The following is a 23,439-nucleotide window of genomic DNA, read 5'->3' as shown; positions in this document are numbered from 1 at the left end:
AGGGATGAAACTCCCCTAAGCCTGCAGCTGATCACTTCTGATAGAAATGCATCTTAACCCTTTCTGGTCATCTGTACACCACGCAGCATGTAGTACATCTCCAAAGTAACTGACTTACCACTCAATCAGAAGGCTCACACTCAGTTATTTTATGAATTTGCACTACTCTAGAGCTTTTAGAATTTAATTATTATTAAAAATACATGAAATCAAAACAATGACATTTTCCAAGAAATATCATAAATTTAATGTTAACCAAAAATATGACAAAAAACACAAATGTTTCAATGGTAACTTCCTAATTGCCCCTTCTTTTAAAATAATTCCCAGACTAAGTAAGGTAGTGATCATTACAAAATAAATCACCAAGTAATTTCTAGGTAGTCTAGTGGAGATTAAAATTACATGAAAAATTACTTGATCCCTTTTCTAATAACCACACTAAAATATTCAACTGGAACAAGGAACTACTGAACGTTAAACCTTTATAGTAAGTAGTGCAAGACGGGAGGGACTTACCCTTAGTGGACACTAAAAAGTTAGCTGCGATATGGTGACTAGAGTAACCAGAGGCAACGTAAACTCAGAATTGTTTTACATGCAGGCAGATGGACAAATACCAACATTCTCAATACCAGCACTCTAAATGTTTCCTTTCTACGCATTTATTTTATTGAAGTGGAGTAAGGAGGAAGAAAAAAAAAAGATGAACAAACAAGAGTCACTCTGCTGCCCGTTTCTCAGTCTGGACATCTTTGTTTAAGCTTTGACTCGGCTTAAATGAACGAATTAATATTGACAAAAACATCAACTAAGCTAATGAGTTGTTAGTTAAGGCAATAAACATGTCACATTAGAGTCAGCGCAGTAAAGAGGTAATTAGCCCCGCGAAAGCCCTGCTGATTGGAGCTGTTGAAATCCTCGCTCTTAACCTCTCCGTCCATTATCTAACCCAGGGGTGGCTGTGAATGGGGACTCGCTGTAAACTGCGGCCTTCCAGAGCCCCCAAGCCGGCGCCGAGAATTCTGGGATGAAAGGGTGTAGGTGGGTTTACAAGACAGCCATCAGCAAAGCTCCATGAAAAGCTGGAACAGAGCTCTTTTGGGACTAAATGTTAACATCAAAGAGAGAGGGCAAACATATTTCCAAAGAATTACTTGGGGGTATATGTATTTTTTTTAAAAACTCATACATAGCAATATAGTAAGTAACATAGGACATGACAAAGGAAAAGTCACTCCAACTACAAAACTCCGTTTCTTCTACAAATAAGGATGCTCTGATCCCTTCAAAATAAAGGGCCAGTTACCATAATACAATGAATTCCTGACTATCTTGGTTATAGAGGCAACCAAGATCACAATTAAAATCATACATAATAATTTATATTCATTTAAGACAAAAAACATACACATAGTACTACCGTTCTGAAATATATGTTGACATTAGTACAAATTATCCTTCAGAGCAGCTTGCTCCAGGTTTTTTTTTAAACTTCTTGCTAATTTTACCGATTTGGCTTTAGGACAACCCAAACTAGCATTGCAAAGTCTATGTTGAAAAAAACATTAGATGCTTACAGAAAAGTCACAGATGGTAGGACAGAATCCATGAGTTAAAATGCAACATTTATGAGTAAAATGCCTACTCTCTGGATTAGTGGACTATTCCTGAAATAAAGCAAAAAACCATACTGAAGACCACAATTGCAATTTGCATAATATTTATAATTAAGTTTCCCCCCAAACGATCAAACATAAGCTGTTTTGACATTGCTTCTAATATTACATATGCATATAAATCTGTTAATTGATACTAATCTATGCCTATAGATTAACTGATACTACACTATCAGGAAATATGTATGTTTCCTTTGAAATATTTGTTTTTCTTTTGAGCTTTGAAGCAAACACATCATGAATTCAAGATGACATTCATTTTACACATTTTCATAATTTTACGCTATTTTCTTTTACAAGGGAGGGAAACGTTCCACTCCACTTTTGTTCTTACGCAAGTTTGATGAAAGAAGTGGTGAGACGCGCAGTTCCTCGCCACCACTGGCGCGAATGTGTGCTGTGCGTGTCTGGGTGTCAGAGGAGAGGCTTGGGACGTTTACTATACAGTAAATCAATACGCACTATCTTTTTCAGGCTGAGTAATTTCGAAAGGGGCAGGAAGTAATTAGCTGCCTCACACCTTATTGGCTAGTGTATGGTTCTAATGTATTTTAAAAATTTTCCCTCAATATAGTTTCTTTGAACTAAATTTGAAAAACAGCTATGTGTGGCTTAATTTTCATTTATTAATTCTTTTACATGATCAAATTTAGATTGCAAAGTACTATAAACCAGTCTTCATTTTCAATAGAAGTAACACTGCAAACTAAAGTAAGGAAAGCTTTTTTCCTGTTGTTCTACTGTCACTGGTGGCCAAGTATAACCTGGAAGACAGGCTACAGTATTATTTACTTCTTATATTACACACAGAGCATATAAAAATGTCCAAATACTTTTAAACTGTCTAGGAGCAATAAAGAAAAATAAATAAGACTGTCAAAGTATTTTTAAGACTTCACATCCATGTATGGATTTAATTTGATACAGTTATTTATATAATAACTTCATAGCTAAGCAGTGTATTGCAGAACAATACATTCAATCTTGTGTTTCTATCCCAACATACTTGAAGAACATGACACATTGGCAAACCCTGTCTTACTGTGGCAGGTCGGGAGCAGAGAGCCATGGGTGTAACCTGAGCAAGTCCTCTGGGTGATTCGGGTATGTTCCCACTCCACACCTGCCCCGTCCCTTCTAGTTAGGAGGCAAAAGCGACCCTCCTCTCCCCAGTGACTGAAAGCCCGTGGACGGCAGTAGAGGGCTACGAAGTAAGAATTGGATTCTAATCCCAAATCGACAACTTGATGCCAGTTTGATCTTGGGTAACTTAAACTGGGTATTTGTCCCCTCATCTAATGCGATACAAGGAGCTGGAGAAGAGACCTACTTCCTGAGCTGATAGAATTAAATGATGTCACACACGCTCTGCCTAACACCGGGTCGGCTCCTGACACGTCCCTCCCCCCCACCTCTGTATATACTTACACAGAAACTCTTCCTTATTTTCTTCAGTCACAGGTATTTATTTGTATACTATACTAAGACTTCAAAGATGGACTTTTATAAAAATGGGAAACTACTGGGACTCCAGTCCTTTAAAAATATATAATAAAAGGCATTTTACCAAACAGTAAGAAAAAAACAGGTAAATGAATGAAGGGAAGGGATGGGAAGAGGGAAGAAAATAAAATTATATTTGTTGACTACCTGGGAGGTGGCAGGTAGTGCCCTGGGGCCTTTCCATGTGCCATTTTATTCAATTCTGAAAAAAGTTCTGTGGGGAATGTGATATTAGTTTCAAATTTGAAGATGAGGAAAACTGCTTCTCAGGAACTTTAAGTAACTTATTCTAGGCTATACTGTTAGCAATGCCAGAATAAGGTTTCCCTGACTTGAAATCCTCTGTTCTGCCCATTATACTATGTAGAATATTTATTTAAAAGTAATAGACTGTTTCATATTTCAGACTTAAGATTATATCTGCAAACACATTTTATGTTTAATGTTGCAATTGAAATACATCAAATCATTTTTCTCCTGTAACCCCAGAAACTATGAATTGGGCTCATGACAATCAAGTAATCACTGAATCATTCTAACCTGTATGAAGAATGAACAGTCTAACGGGCATAGCTCTTCAAGGATGGCTGAAAGTGTTATCTGAATGATCTACATATATTAACACATAGAATGAAGGCAAACACATACCATGACACAGGCTTTCCACCCTCCCCACTACCCTGGCCTAGTTACCCTGAGCTAGCAATGCTATTTTTCTTCCTTTCCAAATCCGCGGCGGGTGAATCAAACGTGAAGGCAAGATCAATTCTGTTCTAAGACAGTAAATGAGCTTAAGATCAGACCTGTTCTGGTTTATGGAGAGAATCTAATTATGCTAGCTTAAATATCTGTTTATACAACTGTATTACAGAGGCAGAAAAAAGAGAAAATACCTTCACCCACTCCCACTGACAAGCAAATTTCATGACTGATGGTAAAAAAAAAAAAAATTTAGTCCCACATACCATACATTCCATATTTACAGCAAAAGCTATAGAGCAAAATATCTTCATGCATCATATTTTATAAAAGTCAAGAGCTGGAACGGTCCAACCTTCTCATTGTGATAGATCAGGAAACAGGCTGAGTGAGGTTATGTGGCATCCTCTAAATTAAAGGTCCAGAAGCCAAAGCTCAGTCTCAAAAACCAGCATTCCCTCCATGGTAACACAGAGCCTCCATTAGAAATGAGGTTCAAAATGGTCATCATAGTAACTCTTGTGACTATAACCATATCCCCCAGTGCTTGGTGCCCTTTCTGGCAGTGAAGAAGCATTAAAGATATTTGCCGAATGAACAAATGCATTTGGTCAGACTCCACTGCCAATCTTCTAAGTTATCTTTCAAGGTCTTGGTTAAGTTTCACTTTATTTACCAAGCTTTGCTGGTCACTCCAACTATTTGTCCCTGAATTTCTGGAGCAAATCTTGTTTATGCCACTTAACGAAATACAGACTGAGAGAGCTCAGAATTAGAATGGACTTTAGAGATGACCTGGCCCAGAGGTGTCTAATTCTGGTGGATATTTAGAATCAGCTGATGAGCTTAAAGGAAACACAGATCTGTGGACTCACTGCAGACCTACAAATTCAGGACACAGAGTCCAGTGGCGTGAAGTTCGCTATTCTGTGGGACGGCCAGTTGCGTTGTCAGACATCTTTTTTATTACATAAAATTTCAAACATACACAAAGTAGAACAAAAAGTACACTGGACCTTGTGACCATCATCCATCCGCAACAGTGCTGGCCTCCTGGCCGGTCCTGTTTCACCTAAACCCTCACTCACTCTCCCCAGCACCTTGGATTACTTTGCAGCAAATCTCATCGGTAACTATTTCAGTGTATGTGTCTAAAAGATTGGGACTTCAAATAAAAAACAAACAAACACATAACCACCATACTATTACCACAGTAAACAAAATTATCAATAATTCCTTCATATCATCAGATAGCCCCTTAGTGCTCACATTTTGGTGATTCTCTGTCACCTACTACCTCTCCCCCTTTTCCGAAACTGTCTCCCTCTTTTTCTTTCTTTTCTTCACTTTTTAACAATAGTCTTTTCTAATCATAATCCAAATACGTCTCTTTAATAAATCTCTTAATCTATAGTTTGCCCCTCACCCTTCCGGAAGATATCAGTTCTTTTGATATATCCTTTAAACAGTATTTACAGTGTTCTTCTGAACTATGTTATTTCTACAAATTGGCTGAACAGATTCAGGTTTGAATTTAATCTTTTTTTACTATTTCTTAGATGCTGTTCTGTACTTCCACCGAGAAGTACATAATGCCCAGCTGTCCCTTTTTTGGTCATCGTAGGAGTTACTGCCCAACATTAATTGATGAGGGTGGCAAAATGGTGATGGCCTTTCATCTCTTCTTCATTTATTGGCTAGAATACTGTTATAAAGAAGAATTTTCTCCCATCAACCATTTTATTATGCTGAGGTAATTTGTATAAAAAACATAGGATAAATGTTTATTTCCCTTTATTTACCATTTTTCACAATAACAAGTTAATTTCTGGCATCATTCAAAAGTAACACTGAGGTTTGTGTGATTTCCCCCCTCAGTATCATACTGAACTCTTGGATCAAACTAAATTTGATCAAACTTTTAGCACTCATGATCTCATATAATATATAAATAAAATTTCAAGTAGGTATCAGATATAAGACAGATTGCATGTCTTAAATTCTGCGTTCTTAGGGCAATAATATTTGTATCTCTAAATCCATTAGAACAAAACTAGTTAAAAACAAAATTGAAATACTTAATATCTTTTAAAAAATTATCTATAACAAAAAGGGAATTAATACAGTCCAGGAGTTTTTTAATTGTATTGGGTAAAATATTTCTTAGATTTAGTTTAATTTGAACTTTTAGTCTTTTTTTTATTCCATCAAACTTCTGCCTCCTATGTCCTCTAAGCTGTACTTACCCTTTAACGCCCGTGAGACTATCTACGTGCTTCCTTATTCTACCTGTACAGGACTTCACGTCAATTTCCTGCATCTGCCCTAATAATTTGCCCTAATATTTACTTCAGCTTGCTTCATCCCTTCCAACACACTCACTATTCTATAAAAAAAATCAAAACAATTGTAAGTTTTGTAGTTCATCTGAAGATGACCATACCACAAAGATTCTGGCATTTTGAAGGAAGAAGCTAAAGAAAAGGGTATTTGAAGTGACCTTTCCTTAGTAAGGTAACACATTCAAACATGAACTTTCTCACAGTGACTTAACAATCATAATTGAGAGCAAAAGACTCTGCATACCTAGTTATTTCCATCTGTCAGGAATGAACTACATTACTTTTCTCGGTTTCCACATGTGGAAGGCAGGAATATCTGCCAATCTCTACTTTCCACACTGTCAGGTCATGTAGTTTAAACAAGATAACGTCCCATGTAAAGTCATCTTGAGTATCTTAGATTCAAAAGGCCACAAAACACAACACTGCCCCCAAAGTTAGGTTAATGTCATCACCAAGTTTGTGATTAAGTTTAAGTGCAAAAACACTTCTAACGAATAGCTTCATCATTAGCTAAGGTTTTAAAACATATATGTATTAAAATTTAGTCTTTGCATTTTCATATTCAAGATACAAGAGTTCTACAAATTTATCAACCCATTAACTTTTTCAACATTACATTATTGTACTTTAAATGGAGAGTTGTGAATTATTACTAAGGATGGTTCCTTGTAATTGAAATATATTGTGAACCATGTCAGGGTGAAATCAGTCTCTGTCCCAATCAAACTATTTAAATAAATTCATGTCTGGAAAATATGGAAAGCAATGATTGCTCATCACCAGTGAGAGGGCGCTGAGGTCTACCAGCTGTCCACAGCCCTTTTCTCAAGATTGACAGAACAACACAACATCCAGCCTCCATTAAGAATGGAAAAACAAATGTCAACTGGCTGCTGTTTTATTAGTAGTACTCACTATCTATAGCTCAGCTCTCAAAAGAACAAGTATATCTTACCATAATAATGAACATTATTAAAGATAATATCAAACTAATTAAAATTTTACTCGTAGAATTCAAAGACCTCAGTAAACCTCAGCTTTAGACAAATATCAGGATATAAAAGGAGACCAAAAGAAAATATACCATCTCAAAGGTGGACGTGGTACTTCGTAATATCATCTTTGCAGTCAAGGTTGTCATTAAGTATAAAACAAAAGTGCAACCCTAGGTGCAAGTATACAATACCACCAAGGGGCAATCGACTTGATACTCAAAAGTCAGAAAGGCAGCAAAGAGTTTAGAAAGAAAAATCTGCAGGGTTAGGCATGTCAGGAAGGCAACCACATAGCACATGTCAAAGAAGTTATCTGTAGGGATTTATATAATCTTAGACATAAAACACATTATTCAGAGAGCGAAAAATCTGTTGACCAAAATATTTTCTGCTGATGTAATGATGAGGGGCTCACCTCACATCTACTGCCACAGTACAAGACCGAGTCATCAGTCACTCATCAGCTTTACTATCCTTAATATAATTTCTGTCTTTTGTCCAGTTGTGATTAATTTGGGTTCTGGCTTATACAATTTGCTTCAATGATTTGGTGCTCTTCCAAATCATAGTGTAGCTGATGCTTCAACATTAGGTTGGACCATGTGAAAGGCCAATACAGGCATACCTCATTGAATCACGCTCAGCTTTATTGTGCTTCACAGGTGGCTGTGTTTTTTTACAAATTGAAAACAAGCCCCTTCACCAACAAGAAGATTATGCCTTGCTTTATTGCGGTGGTCTGGCACTGAACCCACAACCTCTCTGAGGTCTGCTTATATTTGACCACTTTACTTCCCCGAACGGCAATGTCATGTGGTACAAGCTAACACTTGATACATCACAGCCCTTACTTCCACCACACCTGCAGCACATGCATTTAAGAGGAGTCACATGGGGCTTCCATCTGTGTGCGCTCAGGTGACTATATGTGTGTGTGTGTGTGTATATATATATGTATGTATGTATATATATGTGTGTGTGTGTGTATGATAAGGGAGGCACTAAATATAAAGACTTTTTAATCTTTTATATCCATTGAATAAGCATATTATATAATTATATATACACATCCACAAAGGCACAATCTACTTTGACGTTACCAAAATTAATTTGATTTGACAACCTATAGGTTCAGCATAATGACTTCTGGGCAATGAAAACAGCCTGAATGACATACTGCCTATAACTATATAATACTATACTTTCAAAGCGGCCACATCAATATTTTAGGGCTTGTGCTACTGCCCAGAACTCTTCTCTTCCCAGAAGTAGAATGACCTGCTCCACTCAAGTCAACTGCCATAGGAAGCTCTGGGAGGTCACAAAACCGGCACTGGAGACATTCTGAGCAGACTGCTCTGTATGTGATGGTCAGTCAGACAAAGCAGAATTTTAAATGAGCTTGGGCTTAATACATTACCTTCTCTTGGCCTGAAATTCTTTTCTAGTACTTAAAAATCCAAAGAATCCTCCCCCTTTAAACCATTTCACATGACAACACTAGTGAACCCCGTCTGCCGTTTTCACCCTTTCCGAACTCCCAGAACTGATAACTGCAGCTGAAATGGACGGCGCTGCAGCGTTTTGCATCTAATGGAACAGGACTGCCTTTTCTATTTTGGAGAAAATTCATTGTAAAGTCTACTGGGACTGAGGATGAGAGATTATAGGAACCATTTCTTCAGTCTGATAAAGTAGCTAGTAGCAGGCCCAGAAATCCATAGCAATTAAAAGGCAAATAAAAGTTAAATATAGAATTTGTACATCTATTGTACATTATAATCAAATATCTGATCTTGTTAACAAATCATTAATTATTCCTTATCACTAACATCCCTGCGAAGTTGTAGGTAAGCGATGGGACATTACTAGGCCATTGAAATGCAAATTTGGGACAATAGTTGCCAACCAACATTTATTTATCTGTAAACGCAGCACAGAGTTAGTTGTGCTTACCACACACAAGCTGAGTTCAGTTTTTTGAGGCCTGGTGCAACTGTGCTGTAAACCTACCCTTTCAGTAGCCTCATGACTGCATTGCCTAAAGATCTATACAGCTAAGATAAGCGTACTTCTCAGAAAGAAACAAAATAGAGAACAGTTTCTTGGTCAGGCTCTCAAAACATAAAATAATACTATAACTTGATGCAAAAAATTTTTATTGAGCATATAATTGGCTCATTATAAAGGACAAGCAGAGAATAAAATTTTAGTGATTTGCAAGTTCTGACTTATTAGATTGTATTTTAGAATTACAATGATCAATTATTTCTTCTAGGTCAGTTATTAATTTCTAGTATCTCAGCTCCAAATCTACCATCTCCCCTTTGCTTTGTGACAGTAGAGCTGGACTCTGTAAACACCTCTTTGCCAGCTGACAGAAGGATAAGCTTTGTCAACAGTGATCCTGCAAGGGGAAAGACACTTCCCCCCAAGCAGCCCTGGCCTGCTCACTCTGGGGAAATGGCAGGCTGCTTCTACAGAGCCACTGGCACCTCACAGGCCCTCCAGTAACAGGGAGGTCAGAGCAGCTTCGGCCCATCCCTCCCAGAGTGTCAGGACTCCTCCAAGCTGCTCCGGGCAGGCCAGTGCCCTTTGGCAGGTTTTCTCACCACCCACAGGCTTGGGGTTTCCTTAGTGGCTACACCCTCTTTGAACGTCTCTCCCAGTCCTTAGCTCCTTTATGATCCATTTGATCTACCCTAGACAAGTAGCTGATCTTTTGTTACTTCTGAACTCCTAGGAGTCTCTTTTACTTCTTTAAACAAAAATTCATTTTTTAATCCTCACCTGAGGATATTTTTTCCATTGCTTTTCAGAGGGAGTAGAAGGGGGAGAGAGAGAGATCAATGTGAGAGAGACAGATCAACGTGAGAGAGACACATCAACTGGTTGCCTCCTGCACGTGCCCCTCAACCAGGGCTGGAGATGGAGCCTGCAACGGAGGTATGTGCCCTGGGGCGGAATCGAACCCTGGACCCTTCAGTTCCCTGGCCGACTCTCTAACCACCAAGCCAAACTCTGCTAGGGCCCTCTTCTACGTCTTTTAGTGGTTAACCACTCATATCTACACTTCTTTTATCTATCTGTATGTATACTAAAAACCACCTTTCTCAAGATTCATTGTAATGCACTCCCTTTTATTTTTTACTGGGAGAGCCACTTTTAGTACTTTGGTCACTGTTATTTTGACCCTTGAATACATATTATTTACTATAAAATTGGGGGAAAATGTACATATTTACGTCCCTAATCTTTTTGGTTCACCAGCATACACGTAAAGCCTCAATATCTGACTATATAAAACTTATACCTATCTCTACAGCAAAGAACAAGAAAATAAAGAAACCAACAAACTGAAAAAAATACTGGTAACATATATCTCTCTATTTGAAAAGTACCAACAGTACAAAAGTAAAGAACTAGATACCAAAAAAAAACTGCACAAAAAAACCCCACAGAGGGTGGGCAAAATGGGTAAAGCGAGTCAAAGATACAAACTTCCAGCTATAAAATAAGTAAGTCATGAGGACGTAATGTGCTGCATGGTGACTAAATAATAGTGTAATGCGTGTCTGAAAGTTGCTAAGAGAGTAGATCTTAAAAGCTCTCATCACACAAAAATAAAATTTTGTGACTATGTTTGGTGACAGATGTTAACGAGATTTACTGTGGTGGACATTTCGCAATACATACAAATATCAAATCATTACGTTGTACACCTGAAACTAATATAATATGTCAATTATACCTCAATAAAAAATAACAATAAGTACAAACAGGAATTCATAGAACTAAAAATGGTAAACAAAAGAAAATCAATCTAAAGAGTTAAAATGCAAATTAAAGTAACAATAGATATCATTTTTCATCAAACACATTGATAGACAAGGAAATATTAGTAAATCCTCAGAGTTGAAGAGGTATAGAGAAGCAAGTAGCAAGAAATCAAGGGCATTAAAAATTGAAATAAAACGAAAAACTTAATCAACCTAACTAATCCAAACATTAGATGGTTGGCAGAGTCTTATACCAATGCTTCATCACTTTCTAGACCAAGAAATTTTGGTTGGTAGTTTTAATGACTTCAAACTACATTCCTATAAGATACAGATCTCAAACCATCACAGACGTTTTATTTAATTTTCTTTTTTTAAAAAATTTGTTTTTATTGATTTCAGAGAGAGGAAGGGAGAGGGAGAGAGAGAGAAACATCAATGATGAGAGAGAGTCACTGACTGGCTGCCTCCTGCACGCTCCCTACTGGGGATGGAGCCTGCAATCCTGGCATGTGCCCTGACCTGGAATCAAACTGTGACCTCCTGGTTCACAGGCCAATGCTCAACCACTGAGCCATGCCAGCCGGGCCAGATGTCATATTTAGCTACTGAACTAAAATTCAACATAATGCAAGTCCATGAGTCGGGATATGTGTAGAGAATGTGATAGAGAAATAACTGTAGCCTGGTAAGCTTATATGAAGGGCCCATAAGGAAGGATGACAGAAAATAAGTTAAAGATGCTCAGCTTCAAACAAATGGCACAGCTATGGACTACTGGAACATATAAAAAAAGATAGAACAATTGGTACAGAGCAAACAAAATAACATAAGCAAGTTCAACTGGAAGCAATAAACACAAACACTATAGTTAGAATAAGTCACATCAACAATTTCATAGAACCCTGCAATTTGAGATGGAAGTGGCCTTAGAAATAACCTTGGCCCAGCCAGGCAGGCTCAGCTGTCGAGCATCAACCTAGGGTCTGGGAGATCACGGTTCGACTCCCGGTCGGGGCACATGCCTGGGTTACAGGCTCGATCCCAGGTTGGTGTGTGCAGGAGGCAGCTGATCAATGACTCTCTCATCATTAATGTTTCTATCTCTTTCTCTCCCTTCCTCTCTCTAAAATCAATAAAGACATATTAGAAAAAAAAATAAAGAAAAAGAAATAACCTTGTCCAACTTGCTTGTTTTATGGAAGAGGAACCTAAAACCCGTAATTTTAGTGAATTAGCAACAAAAAAATGATTGCAAATTAAAGTTATTTTTGGAGAACAAGGATGGGATTATGTCACCACACAGGGTCTATAATGCAAGTGTCAGATCTCTGCTAAAAATGATAAAGCTGTTATACAGCATAAATTATTTACAAGCAAGAACAGAAGAGCAGCTAAATTTTCCATTTGATCTGAGCTTTTTATGTTCATGTAGCTAAAATGAAATACAAGGTAAGAAACATATAGAAATTCATCCAATGACAAATAAACAGTTACCGAAAAACTTGGTGTTCTAGTACCTTTTTACATAAATCCTCTAGGAACTAATGTGCTTTGCCACAAACAGTGGGAATAAGTATGTGTTGTAGAAAAAAACATCCTAGGGTTTGGGAGAAAATGCATCTGGATTCAAATCCCTCACAAGACAGACAACCTTAAGGAAGTTACTTAATTTTTGTGAGTTATCAGTTCACTCCTATATAAAATATTGACACAGTACCTACCTCCTAAGTTTCTTAGGAAGATTTTAAAGAGTAGCACATATACATATAAATCTCCTATTAGGTGGCAATGCTTTACAAAGACCTATTTCCTTTCCTTATCCTCCTATAAACATTTCTAGAAACAATAATAACTATTAACATTCAACTAACACTTGTATGTCAGGTACCATATAAAACTAAGTAGAGGTTTTCATAGAATTAAAATATTCCTTAGGTAACATCTAACTGAAACGTCCATTTGGTGGTATTCTAATTGAACTAATAAAGACAGATATAAACTGTATTGTTTTTAAAAATCATAACAGATAAGCAATTTGAACTCTTGGAGCTCTTATCTATTTTTATTTTAATGACTATTTTTTGGGAATTGAATGGAATTTGTGAATCCTTTTCCCAGAACAGAAACACAAATGCACAAAAAAACAGCATTTTCCACATAATATCAGTGAGGTCATAAACCTTGGCTACCTGAAGAACCCTTATATTACAGTATTTCTAAAAACCCACTGTGGGAAAAATTCATTTTCTCTAATCTAAATATTTCACACCACAGATACAAGCCAATTCACAATCACAGAGATGTGGATTTTGCTCACACTTGTATCTCTGTGGCACCAGCACATCCCTAAAGGAACGATTCAATAGGTGTCCATATTGACAGGTGGCCTAGTGCTTGCTGACTTCTGAGCCCTTGTTTGTAACACAAGAAGGCTGTGAAATGGTGAAAATACACTGATTTACAGTTGGAAGACAGGTGTTCAAGTCCAGGCCTGATACTTTTGAGTAGGACCTTAAAACATTTAACTTGTGTCCTCAATTTATTGTCTGCAGGAAGAAAGGTGAATCCAGTTTCACAAAGCTCTAGTGAGTACTGAGCAAAGCTTCAGTTTCCTCATCTGAAAAATGGGACTAGTAAAAGTACTTATTTGATAGGACTAGACCTACATAGCAAAATGCCAGCCACAGAGTAAATGCTCAGTAACTAGCTATTATTAATGTGTCTTGTATCATGCTAGGTGCTGGATAAAATATCTGTCTTGCAGGGTAATAGGAGCTATGTATGAAGTTGGAATAAAAAGCATGTTAAATAAATGGCAGTCCCTCTCTCCATTTTTGTTGCTACAAGGGGGGCAGGGACACACATAAATTAGTTTCTTGATGGGAGCTGGAGAGGCTGCCATCTCCTTCCCTCCACGACTGAGGTACTCACTCCCCAAGCTCATGGGCGCGTTAGTGGCTGATAAATCTCAGTCGAGTCCCTCTGTGGGGTTTGTCTTAAACTGAAGAGAGCTGCCTCACTCAAGATCACGCCCCCTTCTCAGGGCACCAATGACTTGACTGACATGAGGATATCAAGGCCAAGTCCTAAGCACCACTTCAGGACAAGTCTTTAGGGCCATCCCAGCTCCAGAGTTCCCTGAGATGGGCTGAGGCTTTCTAGGCAACTGGAAGGCAATTCAACTTCTCCCCCTGCCCATCCCTGCTTCTTTCACTCCCCTAAAGGTATTGATCCCAGAATAGGCCTGCATAAGAATCTGTCTCAGAGTCTGCTGCCTAGGGAAATGACTTATGACACTTGCCCAAAGTAAAAAAGCTAATGAGAGATCAAAATGGTATTTGCTACAGATGTGCCAGTGTAATTCCACAATTACAAACTGAGCCGAGAGACCAAATGAAAGAATGAACCAAATGTCCGATAAGGTAACATTATAAATAATTCCCTAAAATAGTCTAAAAATGCCTTATTTTGTGGATCCAAATAAAAACGAAGAATCTCTACTGCAGATGGGCTGATGTGAAGTATCCATCCTTACGTGGAGAAGAAAATGGAAGGTTACAAAGAGGTGAAGTTCCTGGGATGCCTCCTATTTCACTTCAGAAGCAGAGACTAATTGAACAAAAAGGGGCTTAAAAAGAGAATCGTTCTGGTCTTTTATTTTATATAAGAGGAAAATATGACCTAGAGGGACACTTCACGTACCAAGTGATCCAGTCTAGGCCTCTTAATCGCCAGAGTCTGTCAGCTTTGTCCTCAATATGTGATTTTGATGTTTTATGTAAAGTGTAACACCCACAAAATTCATATATGTTCAAATCTTAGTATAAAGTGTATTATAAAACAAAATATAACTTTTCAATGGTTTTTTACTTTATATTTATTTATTTTTAAAATATGCTTTTATTGATTTTAGAGAGAGAGGAAGGGAGAGGAAGAGAAAGTGAAACATCGATGTGAGAAACATCAATAGGCCGCCTCCTGCACGCCCCCTACTGGGGATCGAGCCCGCAACCTGGGCATGTGCCCTGACCGGGAATCGAACTGGTGATCTTCTGGTACATGGGTCGATGCTCAACTAACTGAGCCACACTGGCCAGGGCTAAAAATGACTTTTGAATTAAGCATCTGCATCACTCTTCCCTCCTGTCAATGCGGGTAATTGGGATTTAACTGGGTTAAGAGTTCTCACAAAATGGCTTTATAACGAAGGTTAGACTTCACCTTTATACCTCTAACTACATTAGCAATTAAAGTTCATCAAATATTGTATCTTAATGGCCTTATCTCAAAATGAGGATAATAATTATTATCTCATTCAATGGGATGCTGTAAAGACTAAATATTTAATGGTACCAATACATTCTAAAATGCCACATAAACAAATAACATGGCACTACATAGAACAACTTCTAGCAGGTTAACATAACTGGTTAATTTTACATGTAACTGATTGAAAAGAGCCTAAGTAAGACACAGAATACTTAGATATATAACTGTTTCTAATCAGGAGAGCAAGATTTAAACTGATAATTATAAATTTAATAAAAACACCCAAATTCAAATAAGATAGATGTTGAAAATCCCTGTGGCAGGCAAATTTACCACCAAGGGATCTAAGCTCTTTGATGAAAAAAATAGGATAATGGAATGAAACTTAAAAGCAAACCCATGATTACCTTTATAATATTTTATAATTATTAAAATAAAGTAGGGCAATCATAATAGATAAGGAAAATATCTGAGACATTTTACACATTTAAACTGGTTCTAATAGGTACTAATGATAGCACTCATTTTTATATACTATTTCTTGCTTGTTAGAAATCTCTCAGAATCCCTGTCTTTTGGTTCAACAAAATAATCATAAATACAATTTGCTAAGGAACATTACCTTCTGCCCCTCCCACTTCTAGTCTTTTATCCAAAATGCTCAAGGAACAAACTTGCTTCTAAAACACTTAAACATCTAAAATGTCTGGGTATATTTTATTTACCTTGCTCGGGAAAGCGAGGAGGCACCATGCTTAAGTCCCACCCCACAGTACAGCTCAGCTCAGGGATCCCTCATGTCAGAAACAGGCACTAGGATCCCTTTACATGTGGTTCAGCTCTCTGTCTTTTAACAAACTGAAAGAGCAGTAGTCAGAGCCTTCTTCTACCAATTCCTAAGGCTTCTTTAAAAAAGCTCTGTTTCCGCATTTTATTTCCCCCTTTTCGCCTAACCTGTTTCCTCTTTCCCTAGTTACAGTAGTTATAATTTGTGGATGAAATGATTACAGTTAAAATAAAAGACATAAGTGCATGGATATTGGAATTTTATATAAAGATAAGTTGTGGTTAGAAAAGGGACAATAACAGCACTCGTCTAGGTAACTAAGCAAATGTGGTGTAAACAAATGTCTTGGGTGGAATCAGTCACTAATTCACTGATTTATGATATTCCTATATTTATATATAGAGACATATACTCAGCTATGGGAGAATTCCAGAGAAAAGCATTTATGTTCACTTTCCTTGCAGGAAAACACAAAATACAAAAGAACACCATCAAAAAATTATACAAAACACGTTGGACAAATCAGTGTTCTTCAAAATAAGTAACCCCCTTCAAATGGGAACATCCTAAGACTTTTCAAGAAAGCACAAATAATTTTAAGACATAGTTTAAAGGAATTAAATTCTGGATGCTAAATGAGCATACGACCACCTTTCCTAACACTGTGAGGATAGAAATGATCTCGCTTCAAGGAAAATAATCAGATGTGAGATTTCTGACATTTAAAGAAAAGTTAGTCAAATGGTTATGGTAAATATTCTATTGAGTATATTAAAAAGAACAACAGCAGTTTAATTTTAAATGTCAATATTCACAATCTCCCAAATTCTCTTTTGCAAATGTTTAAACTTACCATTAAAAGTTTTAGCTGTCAACATAAAAATGAGCAAGGGATTAGAAATTTCTTGATAGTCATAGAGAGACGGTGAGCTAGAGTTGGAAAGCCACCAGACTAAGTAAACATCTCAAAGTTTCATTATCTCTCATATTCTTGATGCCCAGATTCTAAACAGGGGCTCTATGTGTAAGTCCTAGACTGTCTGGAAGGACAGGAAGAGGCAGGCCTGCCTGAAGAGCCCTTGGTACAGCAGGTGAGATCTGAGCAGGGTTTTATGAATGAAAAGCAGGGGGAGTCTAGAGCTGAGAGGCCGGAGCCAGAGCATGGGAGGCCTTAGCAGGGGAGGGAAAGTCGACGCGCCCAGGTAGAAAATGGAAAAGCACGAATTTCAGGCCATAAGCAGCTTGAGTTCAAGTCTAAGTTTTACCACTTTCTGGCTGAGTCGCTTTGAAGAAGTCAGTTTCTATTTAGAAGTTCAAACGAGGGGATAGACAAGAAAGTGCTTTTGAAATTATGAAGTGATAGCACAGGCTAGTCATTAAGCCCTTTCGACTGGGAACCAGGGAACAGCAAGAATTTGCATAATGGTCAACAGCATGAGCTGTGGAGCCAACAGATGGTGCAGAGACCAAAACAGCCACTTCCTAGAGGTAAGATCTCGGCCACGCTGACTAACCCTTTCTGCGCCCCACTGGCCCCATGTGTAAAATGGAGATAATGGAGATACCCATTTTTTTTTTTTAGAGATTTATTAAATACGTTTTTTAATGATTTGAGAGGGAGGAAGGGAGAGAGAGAGAGAAACATTAATGATGAGAGAAAGTCATTGATTGGCTGCCTCCTGCATGCCCCCTACTGGGGATCAGGCTGGAAACCGGGGCATGTGCCCTGACCAGGAATCAAACTCTGACCTCCTGGCTCATGGGTCAACGCTCAACCACTGAACCACACTGGTGGGGTAAGAGATACCCACTTTAAAAGGTGATTATGAGGACTGAGTGAGTTAATGCATGTAAAGAGCTCAAAAGAGTTAGTAGCTTTATTATTATTGTTGGTGGTATTGTTATTATTACTCTCTGATTCTCAATGTCAAAGAGATATCAAGAGATTACCAACCCTAATAAATATTTGCTACATTAAGAAAAAAAGGGGGCAAAGCAGCTAAGTCTATAACAGGGCTTTAAGAGCAAAAGCCTCTAAACAGCTCCTTGGTTTCACAGCAAAAGTATGTGACGATGATCCAATGAAGTTCTCTGCTGTCACAACTGCCAAAGTAACATACTCTTTTTCCTTTGCTTAAAGGCCGAAAAACCCAAAAGAAAACACTGCAATTTGCTCTACAAAGAGTATCTTGTGATATATTCAGTGGGATTATATTTGGTCCTTAAGATGACATGATATTAGAAATAATTTTGCAATATGGCAGGAACATTTTGAGTTCGGACACTGAAGTGCCAAAAGGCATCATTATAAAATACCCTTACCTGTTATTAACATACCAACTTCAGAACAAAAGCAATATGACACAAACCCTTTGAGCTCTGATTGTAACTGTTTCGTCATTTTAAAACTGGTATTAGAATGTATTTTAAATTAAAGGTAATGCACAGTTCTTCATTCATGCTCTTTAAAACTTTTTTGTTTTTAAAGAAAAAAATTGGGCCTGGCTAGCATGGCTAAGGAGTTGACCATTGACCTATGATCCAGAAGATCATGGTCAGGGCACGTGCCTGGGTTGCGGACGTGCAGGAGGCAGCCAATCAATGACTCTCTCTCATCATGGATGTTTCTATTTCTCTCTCCCTTTCCCTTCTTCTCTCTGAAATCAATAAAAACATATTAAAAAAAGAAAGAAAAAAATTGGTGTTCCACCTCCACCTCTGACTTTTCAAATCATGTTCAGAACTAGTTATACAGTTTTCCTGAAATTATTTTATAAGTTAAAAGTTTTAACCTAAAGCTAGCTTTCATAAATTTTGGCTAAAATCTTGACCAAATTGTGAAAATACAAATCTCAGAAATGTGTTATTTGAATAAAAGCATTTACAAACCACGTTTTAACTTTTAAAAAGAAGTTTGGTAACTATGGCAACAGATTTTCTTGCTTTCTAACTTCATCTAAACCTTCTATTTGAGTTGAAACTCAAGATATGTTCAATAATCTTAGATTTTATTAACAAATAATATATATTGAGAAGCAATACGTCAGCATTAAGAATTTTAAAACTTACAAGTATGTCTGGCCAGAGAGTAGTTGGATCCACCACTAGTCAAACCAAATCCCTCAGGAATTTGACTAGAGCTTCGAGGTCTGGTCAGCAATTTAGGAGGTTCAATTTCAGCACCAAATTCAGCTCCTATGACTCCCAGTAAAACAATTGCAGTAGCTTGTTTCCGTCTTTCCTCATAAGATGTGGAAATTTTTTTCATTTGTGGGACACTTGATAAGCAACCTGCAAATCAAAACATAAGAATATAAATTAAAAGAATATCAATACAAAAAAGGTGTATGATTAGAAAAATATTCAAGATTGCTCATTCAGGAGAGAACAGTCTTTTCAAAAAATGGTACTGGCACAACTGGTTATCCACATACAAAGGAAGGAAGGAATTTGGACTTCTACCTCTCACCTTGCAAAAAGTCAACTCAAAATGGATCACAACCTAAATTTAAGAGCTAAAACTAAAGAACTTGCAGAAGAAAATAGAGATGAATATCTTCATGATCTTTGTTTACGTAATGATTCCTTAGATATGATACCAAAAGCACAATTTAAAAATACTTTTAATTGGACTTCATCGATTAAAAATGTTTGCATTTCAAGTGACAGCATCAAGAAAGTACAGACAACACACAGACTGAGAGAAAATATTGTGAATCATACATCTAATAAGGAAAATTTTATCATTTTCAGATGATAAAAATGTATACAGAACATCTCTTACAACTCAATAATAAGAAAATCCTATTTTTAGAATGGGCAAGCAACTTGAATAGCTAGCTAATTCTTCAAAGATATGTATATGTATGTATATCTATATAGAGAGGGAGAGAGCCAATACACACATTAAAAGATGCTTAACATCACTGATCATTAGGAAAATATAAACCAAAACCACAATGAGATACCACTTCATATCCACTGGGATGGTTGTAATAAAAAGGACAGATAATAAACAACATGTACTGTTGAGGATCTACTGAAATTGAAACCCCCATGCATTGCTGGTGGGGATGAAAATGGAACAACTACTTTCGAAATAGTCTGGCAGTTACTCAAAAAGTTAAACATAGTTACCATATGGCCCAACAATGCCACTCCTGGGTATCTACCCAAGAGAAATGAAAACAAATGAACACATAAAAACTTGTACATGAATGTTCACAGCAGCATTATTCATAATAGCCAACAGGTGGAAACAACTGAAAGGTCCATCAAATGATAAATGGATAAACAAAAGGCAGTCTATCCATCCAATAAAATATTATTCAGTAATAAAAAGTAATGAAGTGCTGATACACACTGCAATGCGGGTGACCTTGAAAACATTTAAGGAAAAGGTCCTCACGAAGAGCCACATATGGTATGATTCCATTTACATAAAATGTCCAGAATAAGCAAATCTATAGGGACAGAAAGCAGATGAATGATTGCCTAGAGGTGGGGCAGGACTGAAATGGTGAATGAGCACTAGGTTTTTCAGATGACAAAAATGTTATCAAATTTGATTATGCATATATCAGTACAATTCCAAATATACTAAGAATGATTGAATTCTACATTTTAAAAGGATGAAATTTATGCCATAAATTTTATCTCAATAAATCTCTTTCTACAAAAGACTGTTCATTAATTAATTTATTAATTTGCCCACTAATTTAACAAATATTTATTGAGCGTCTGCTTTGAGCCAGGGAACTACAGACATAAAAATAAACAGTCCAGGTTCTCGAGAAGCACACTAGTGCATGAAAAAAGGAGAGCCTGTTCACAAAGGAAGAAATGATGGATTTAAGACTCAAAGGATAAGTAGGAGTTTGCCAGGGACTCAGAGGGACGGGCAGTAAGAGAAGGCAAAGGGTGAGTTTTTGTCCAGATGGAGCAAAATGAGGAAGTGCAACCAGGCATGTGAAGTACTTATAACCTGGGGAAAGCTCAACATAACTTCATATTCATAAGACATACCATAATGATACCCAAGACATAATGGAAAACAATTTTAAATCATTATTAAAGCATCAATAAATAGGAGGTCAGTAGAGAAATTACATTCCTAACACAACACTTCTTTTCCAGAACTTTCTCTCACTAGGTACGCACCTCCTTCACTCTCCCCTTGTTCAGACCTACCCCACCTGCCACCTTTTACTTTTTTGGTTTTTATTATGTGATATTACAAGAGTCCATTAAATTACATAGAGAATAAAGAATATCATGATATACATGTACACAATCAACTTTGTGTAATATTATTTTACTAAAAAGTAATTAACTAATATGGATATAACTAAAGTCTACTACGGATTGGGTCTTGACTTCACGACCCCTTCCTCATGTCCCATATATCACCAGGATCCTGACCTTATCAAATGTTTTTTAATCTACCTATTGTATAACCATATCAGTGTTACCTGAAACGTTATATATGTTCTGGCCCTGAACGATGCTTGCATTCCTGGGTAAACTCTGAGTAGACTGACTAATGGATAAAACGATGGATGGATGGATGGATGGAAGTTGATCAATAGATAGGTAGGCAGGTAGGTAGGAAGACAAACAGGCCAATACACAGACTCTGAACTAAATTTGTTAATGAGGTTTTTACATTTGTGTCCACAGGTGCGACTGGACCATAATTTTCTTTTCATATACTATTCTTGTTGGGTTTTAGTGGCAATATAACACAAGTCTCAAAAACTGGGTTAAGTAACTTTCTCTCGTCAGTTCTTTAAAAACAGTTAAAGGATTCTTGAAATTCGATGAAAATCAGGGCCTGTGTCTCACAACATTTCCTCCTGCAGTCAGAAGGTAGGGGATATAAAAGTGTAGAGGAGGAGCAGGGTGATGGAATATTTTTAATTATAAATTCATTTTTTTGTAATACTATTTAATTTTCTATTTTTTCTTGAGTCACTTCTGACAGCTTATAGTTTTAAGTGCATATCTATTTTATCTAAGTTTTAAAATGTATTGGTGTGAAGTTATTTACACTATTCTCTATGATTTAAAAAAAAAATCTCAATTGTATCAGTTACTATAATCCCTTTAAATATTGTTTATGTGTGCCTTCTCTCGTATTATTTTTCATGCCTTTCTTGATCAGTTTTGGTAGAAATATATATTTTATCAGATTTAAAAAAAACACATTGGTTTTTATCTTATTTCATTGCTTTCTATTTTACTAATTTCTGCGTTCTTTTTCCACTTTCTTTAGGTTTTATCTCTATTCTCTCTTTTTCTTTGTTTCACTTTTAGGTTATTGGGTTGAATACAACTCATGCATTTACTTATTTATTTAACCCTCACCCAAGGCTGCACCCTAACCGGCATCAAACCTGCAACCCAGGTATGCTCCCCGACTGGGAACTGAACCCGAAACCTTTTCGATATAGGAGAAAATGCTCCCGACTGAGCCGCCGGCAGGGCCCCAACTCCCTTATTCTCATTACTTTCTGTTCTGACAAACACTGCCAGTCACACAGGGAACATCCATTCTCCCTCTCCTTCAATAACACCGCCTCCACTGTACCCAAGTCACAATGTACTCATACCCTTTCAATGTCCTCCAGGAACTGAGCAAGCCATAGCCTAGCTCCTGGCTTTCAGCTTTATTCATGATATATTTTAAATCCTCTATGCTCATAGGAGCCAAAAAACTGCTTCTGGAAAGCAGCTAATGGTTTCAACCCAAATTATTGCATTTCTATTCCATTACCTGTCCACAGAGGTATCTATCTTTCCTGAGCCTGGTTATGCCTCTGGTTTTCTATTTGTATATTTTACCCATCATAGCTATATATTTGGTACAGAGGGATTTAAAAAGTGAACTCCTGGAGCAAGCATGATTGGAGGTCAGCTTTCTGCTCTTTCTCATATTAATCCATCAAGCTTTTCTGGCCTCTTTCAGTACGTCACTCTATACATTAATTAAATCAATACCAAAAAAGGGCCCTCAGAGTTCAGTATGCCAACCAAGAAATTAGTAGCATGGGACTCTGAATACTTTTAGATGTTTTGTTTAATTTTTCCTCCAGTTCTTTTGCTTTGTCATTCTATAGTACTGGAGGTAAGGCAGCCAAATAACAACAGGTGTGTGTGGGGGGGGTTACAGGAGTACCAAACCATGAGAGGTCTTTGTATGGCAAGCTGAAGACTTTTAACCTTTGATTAATGGAAGGCCACTAAACAATTCTGTATAAGGTGGTGACATCAGATTCATTCATTGTTAGAAAGGTCATGAGAGTAGCAGTATGGAAGGTAGATTGTGAGGGAAAACAAGAAAGTGGAACCAAAAAATAATTCCTGCAATGATCAGGTGGA

General features: G+C 37.2%; 1 protein-coding gene across 1 annotated transcript in view; it reads right to left on the bottom strand.

Annotated features, from left to right (window-relative positions):
• The window catches only part of WDR7 (WD repeat domain 7), a 273,398-nt gene that overhangs the window by 98,589 nt on the left and 151,370 nt on the right, over window positions 1-23,439 (bottom strand). Inside the window, exon 21 of the mRNA XM_016223510.2 lies at window positions 19,129-19,350. Coding sequence (XP_016078996.1) covers window positions 19,129-19,350 — 222 coding nt within the window. The remainder of the gene's footprint in view (window positions 1-19,128; window positions 19,351-23,439) is intronic.

This window comes from Miniopterus natalensis, chromosome 7 (assembly GCF_054644295.1).
Source record: "Miniopterus natalensis isolate mMinNat1 chromosome 7, mMinNat1.hap1, whole genome shotgun sequence".
NCBI lineage: Eukaryota > Metazoa > Chordata > Mammalia > Chiroptera > Miniopteridae > Miniopterus > Miniopterus natalensis.
The sequence above is the reverse complement of the archived record's forward strand: the minus strand, read 5'-3'. Positions and strand labels throughout refer to the sequence as shown.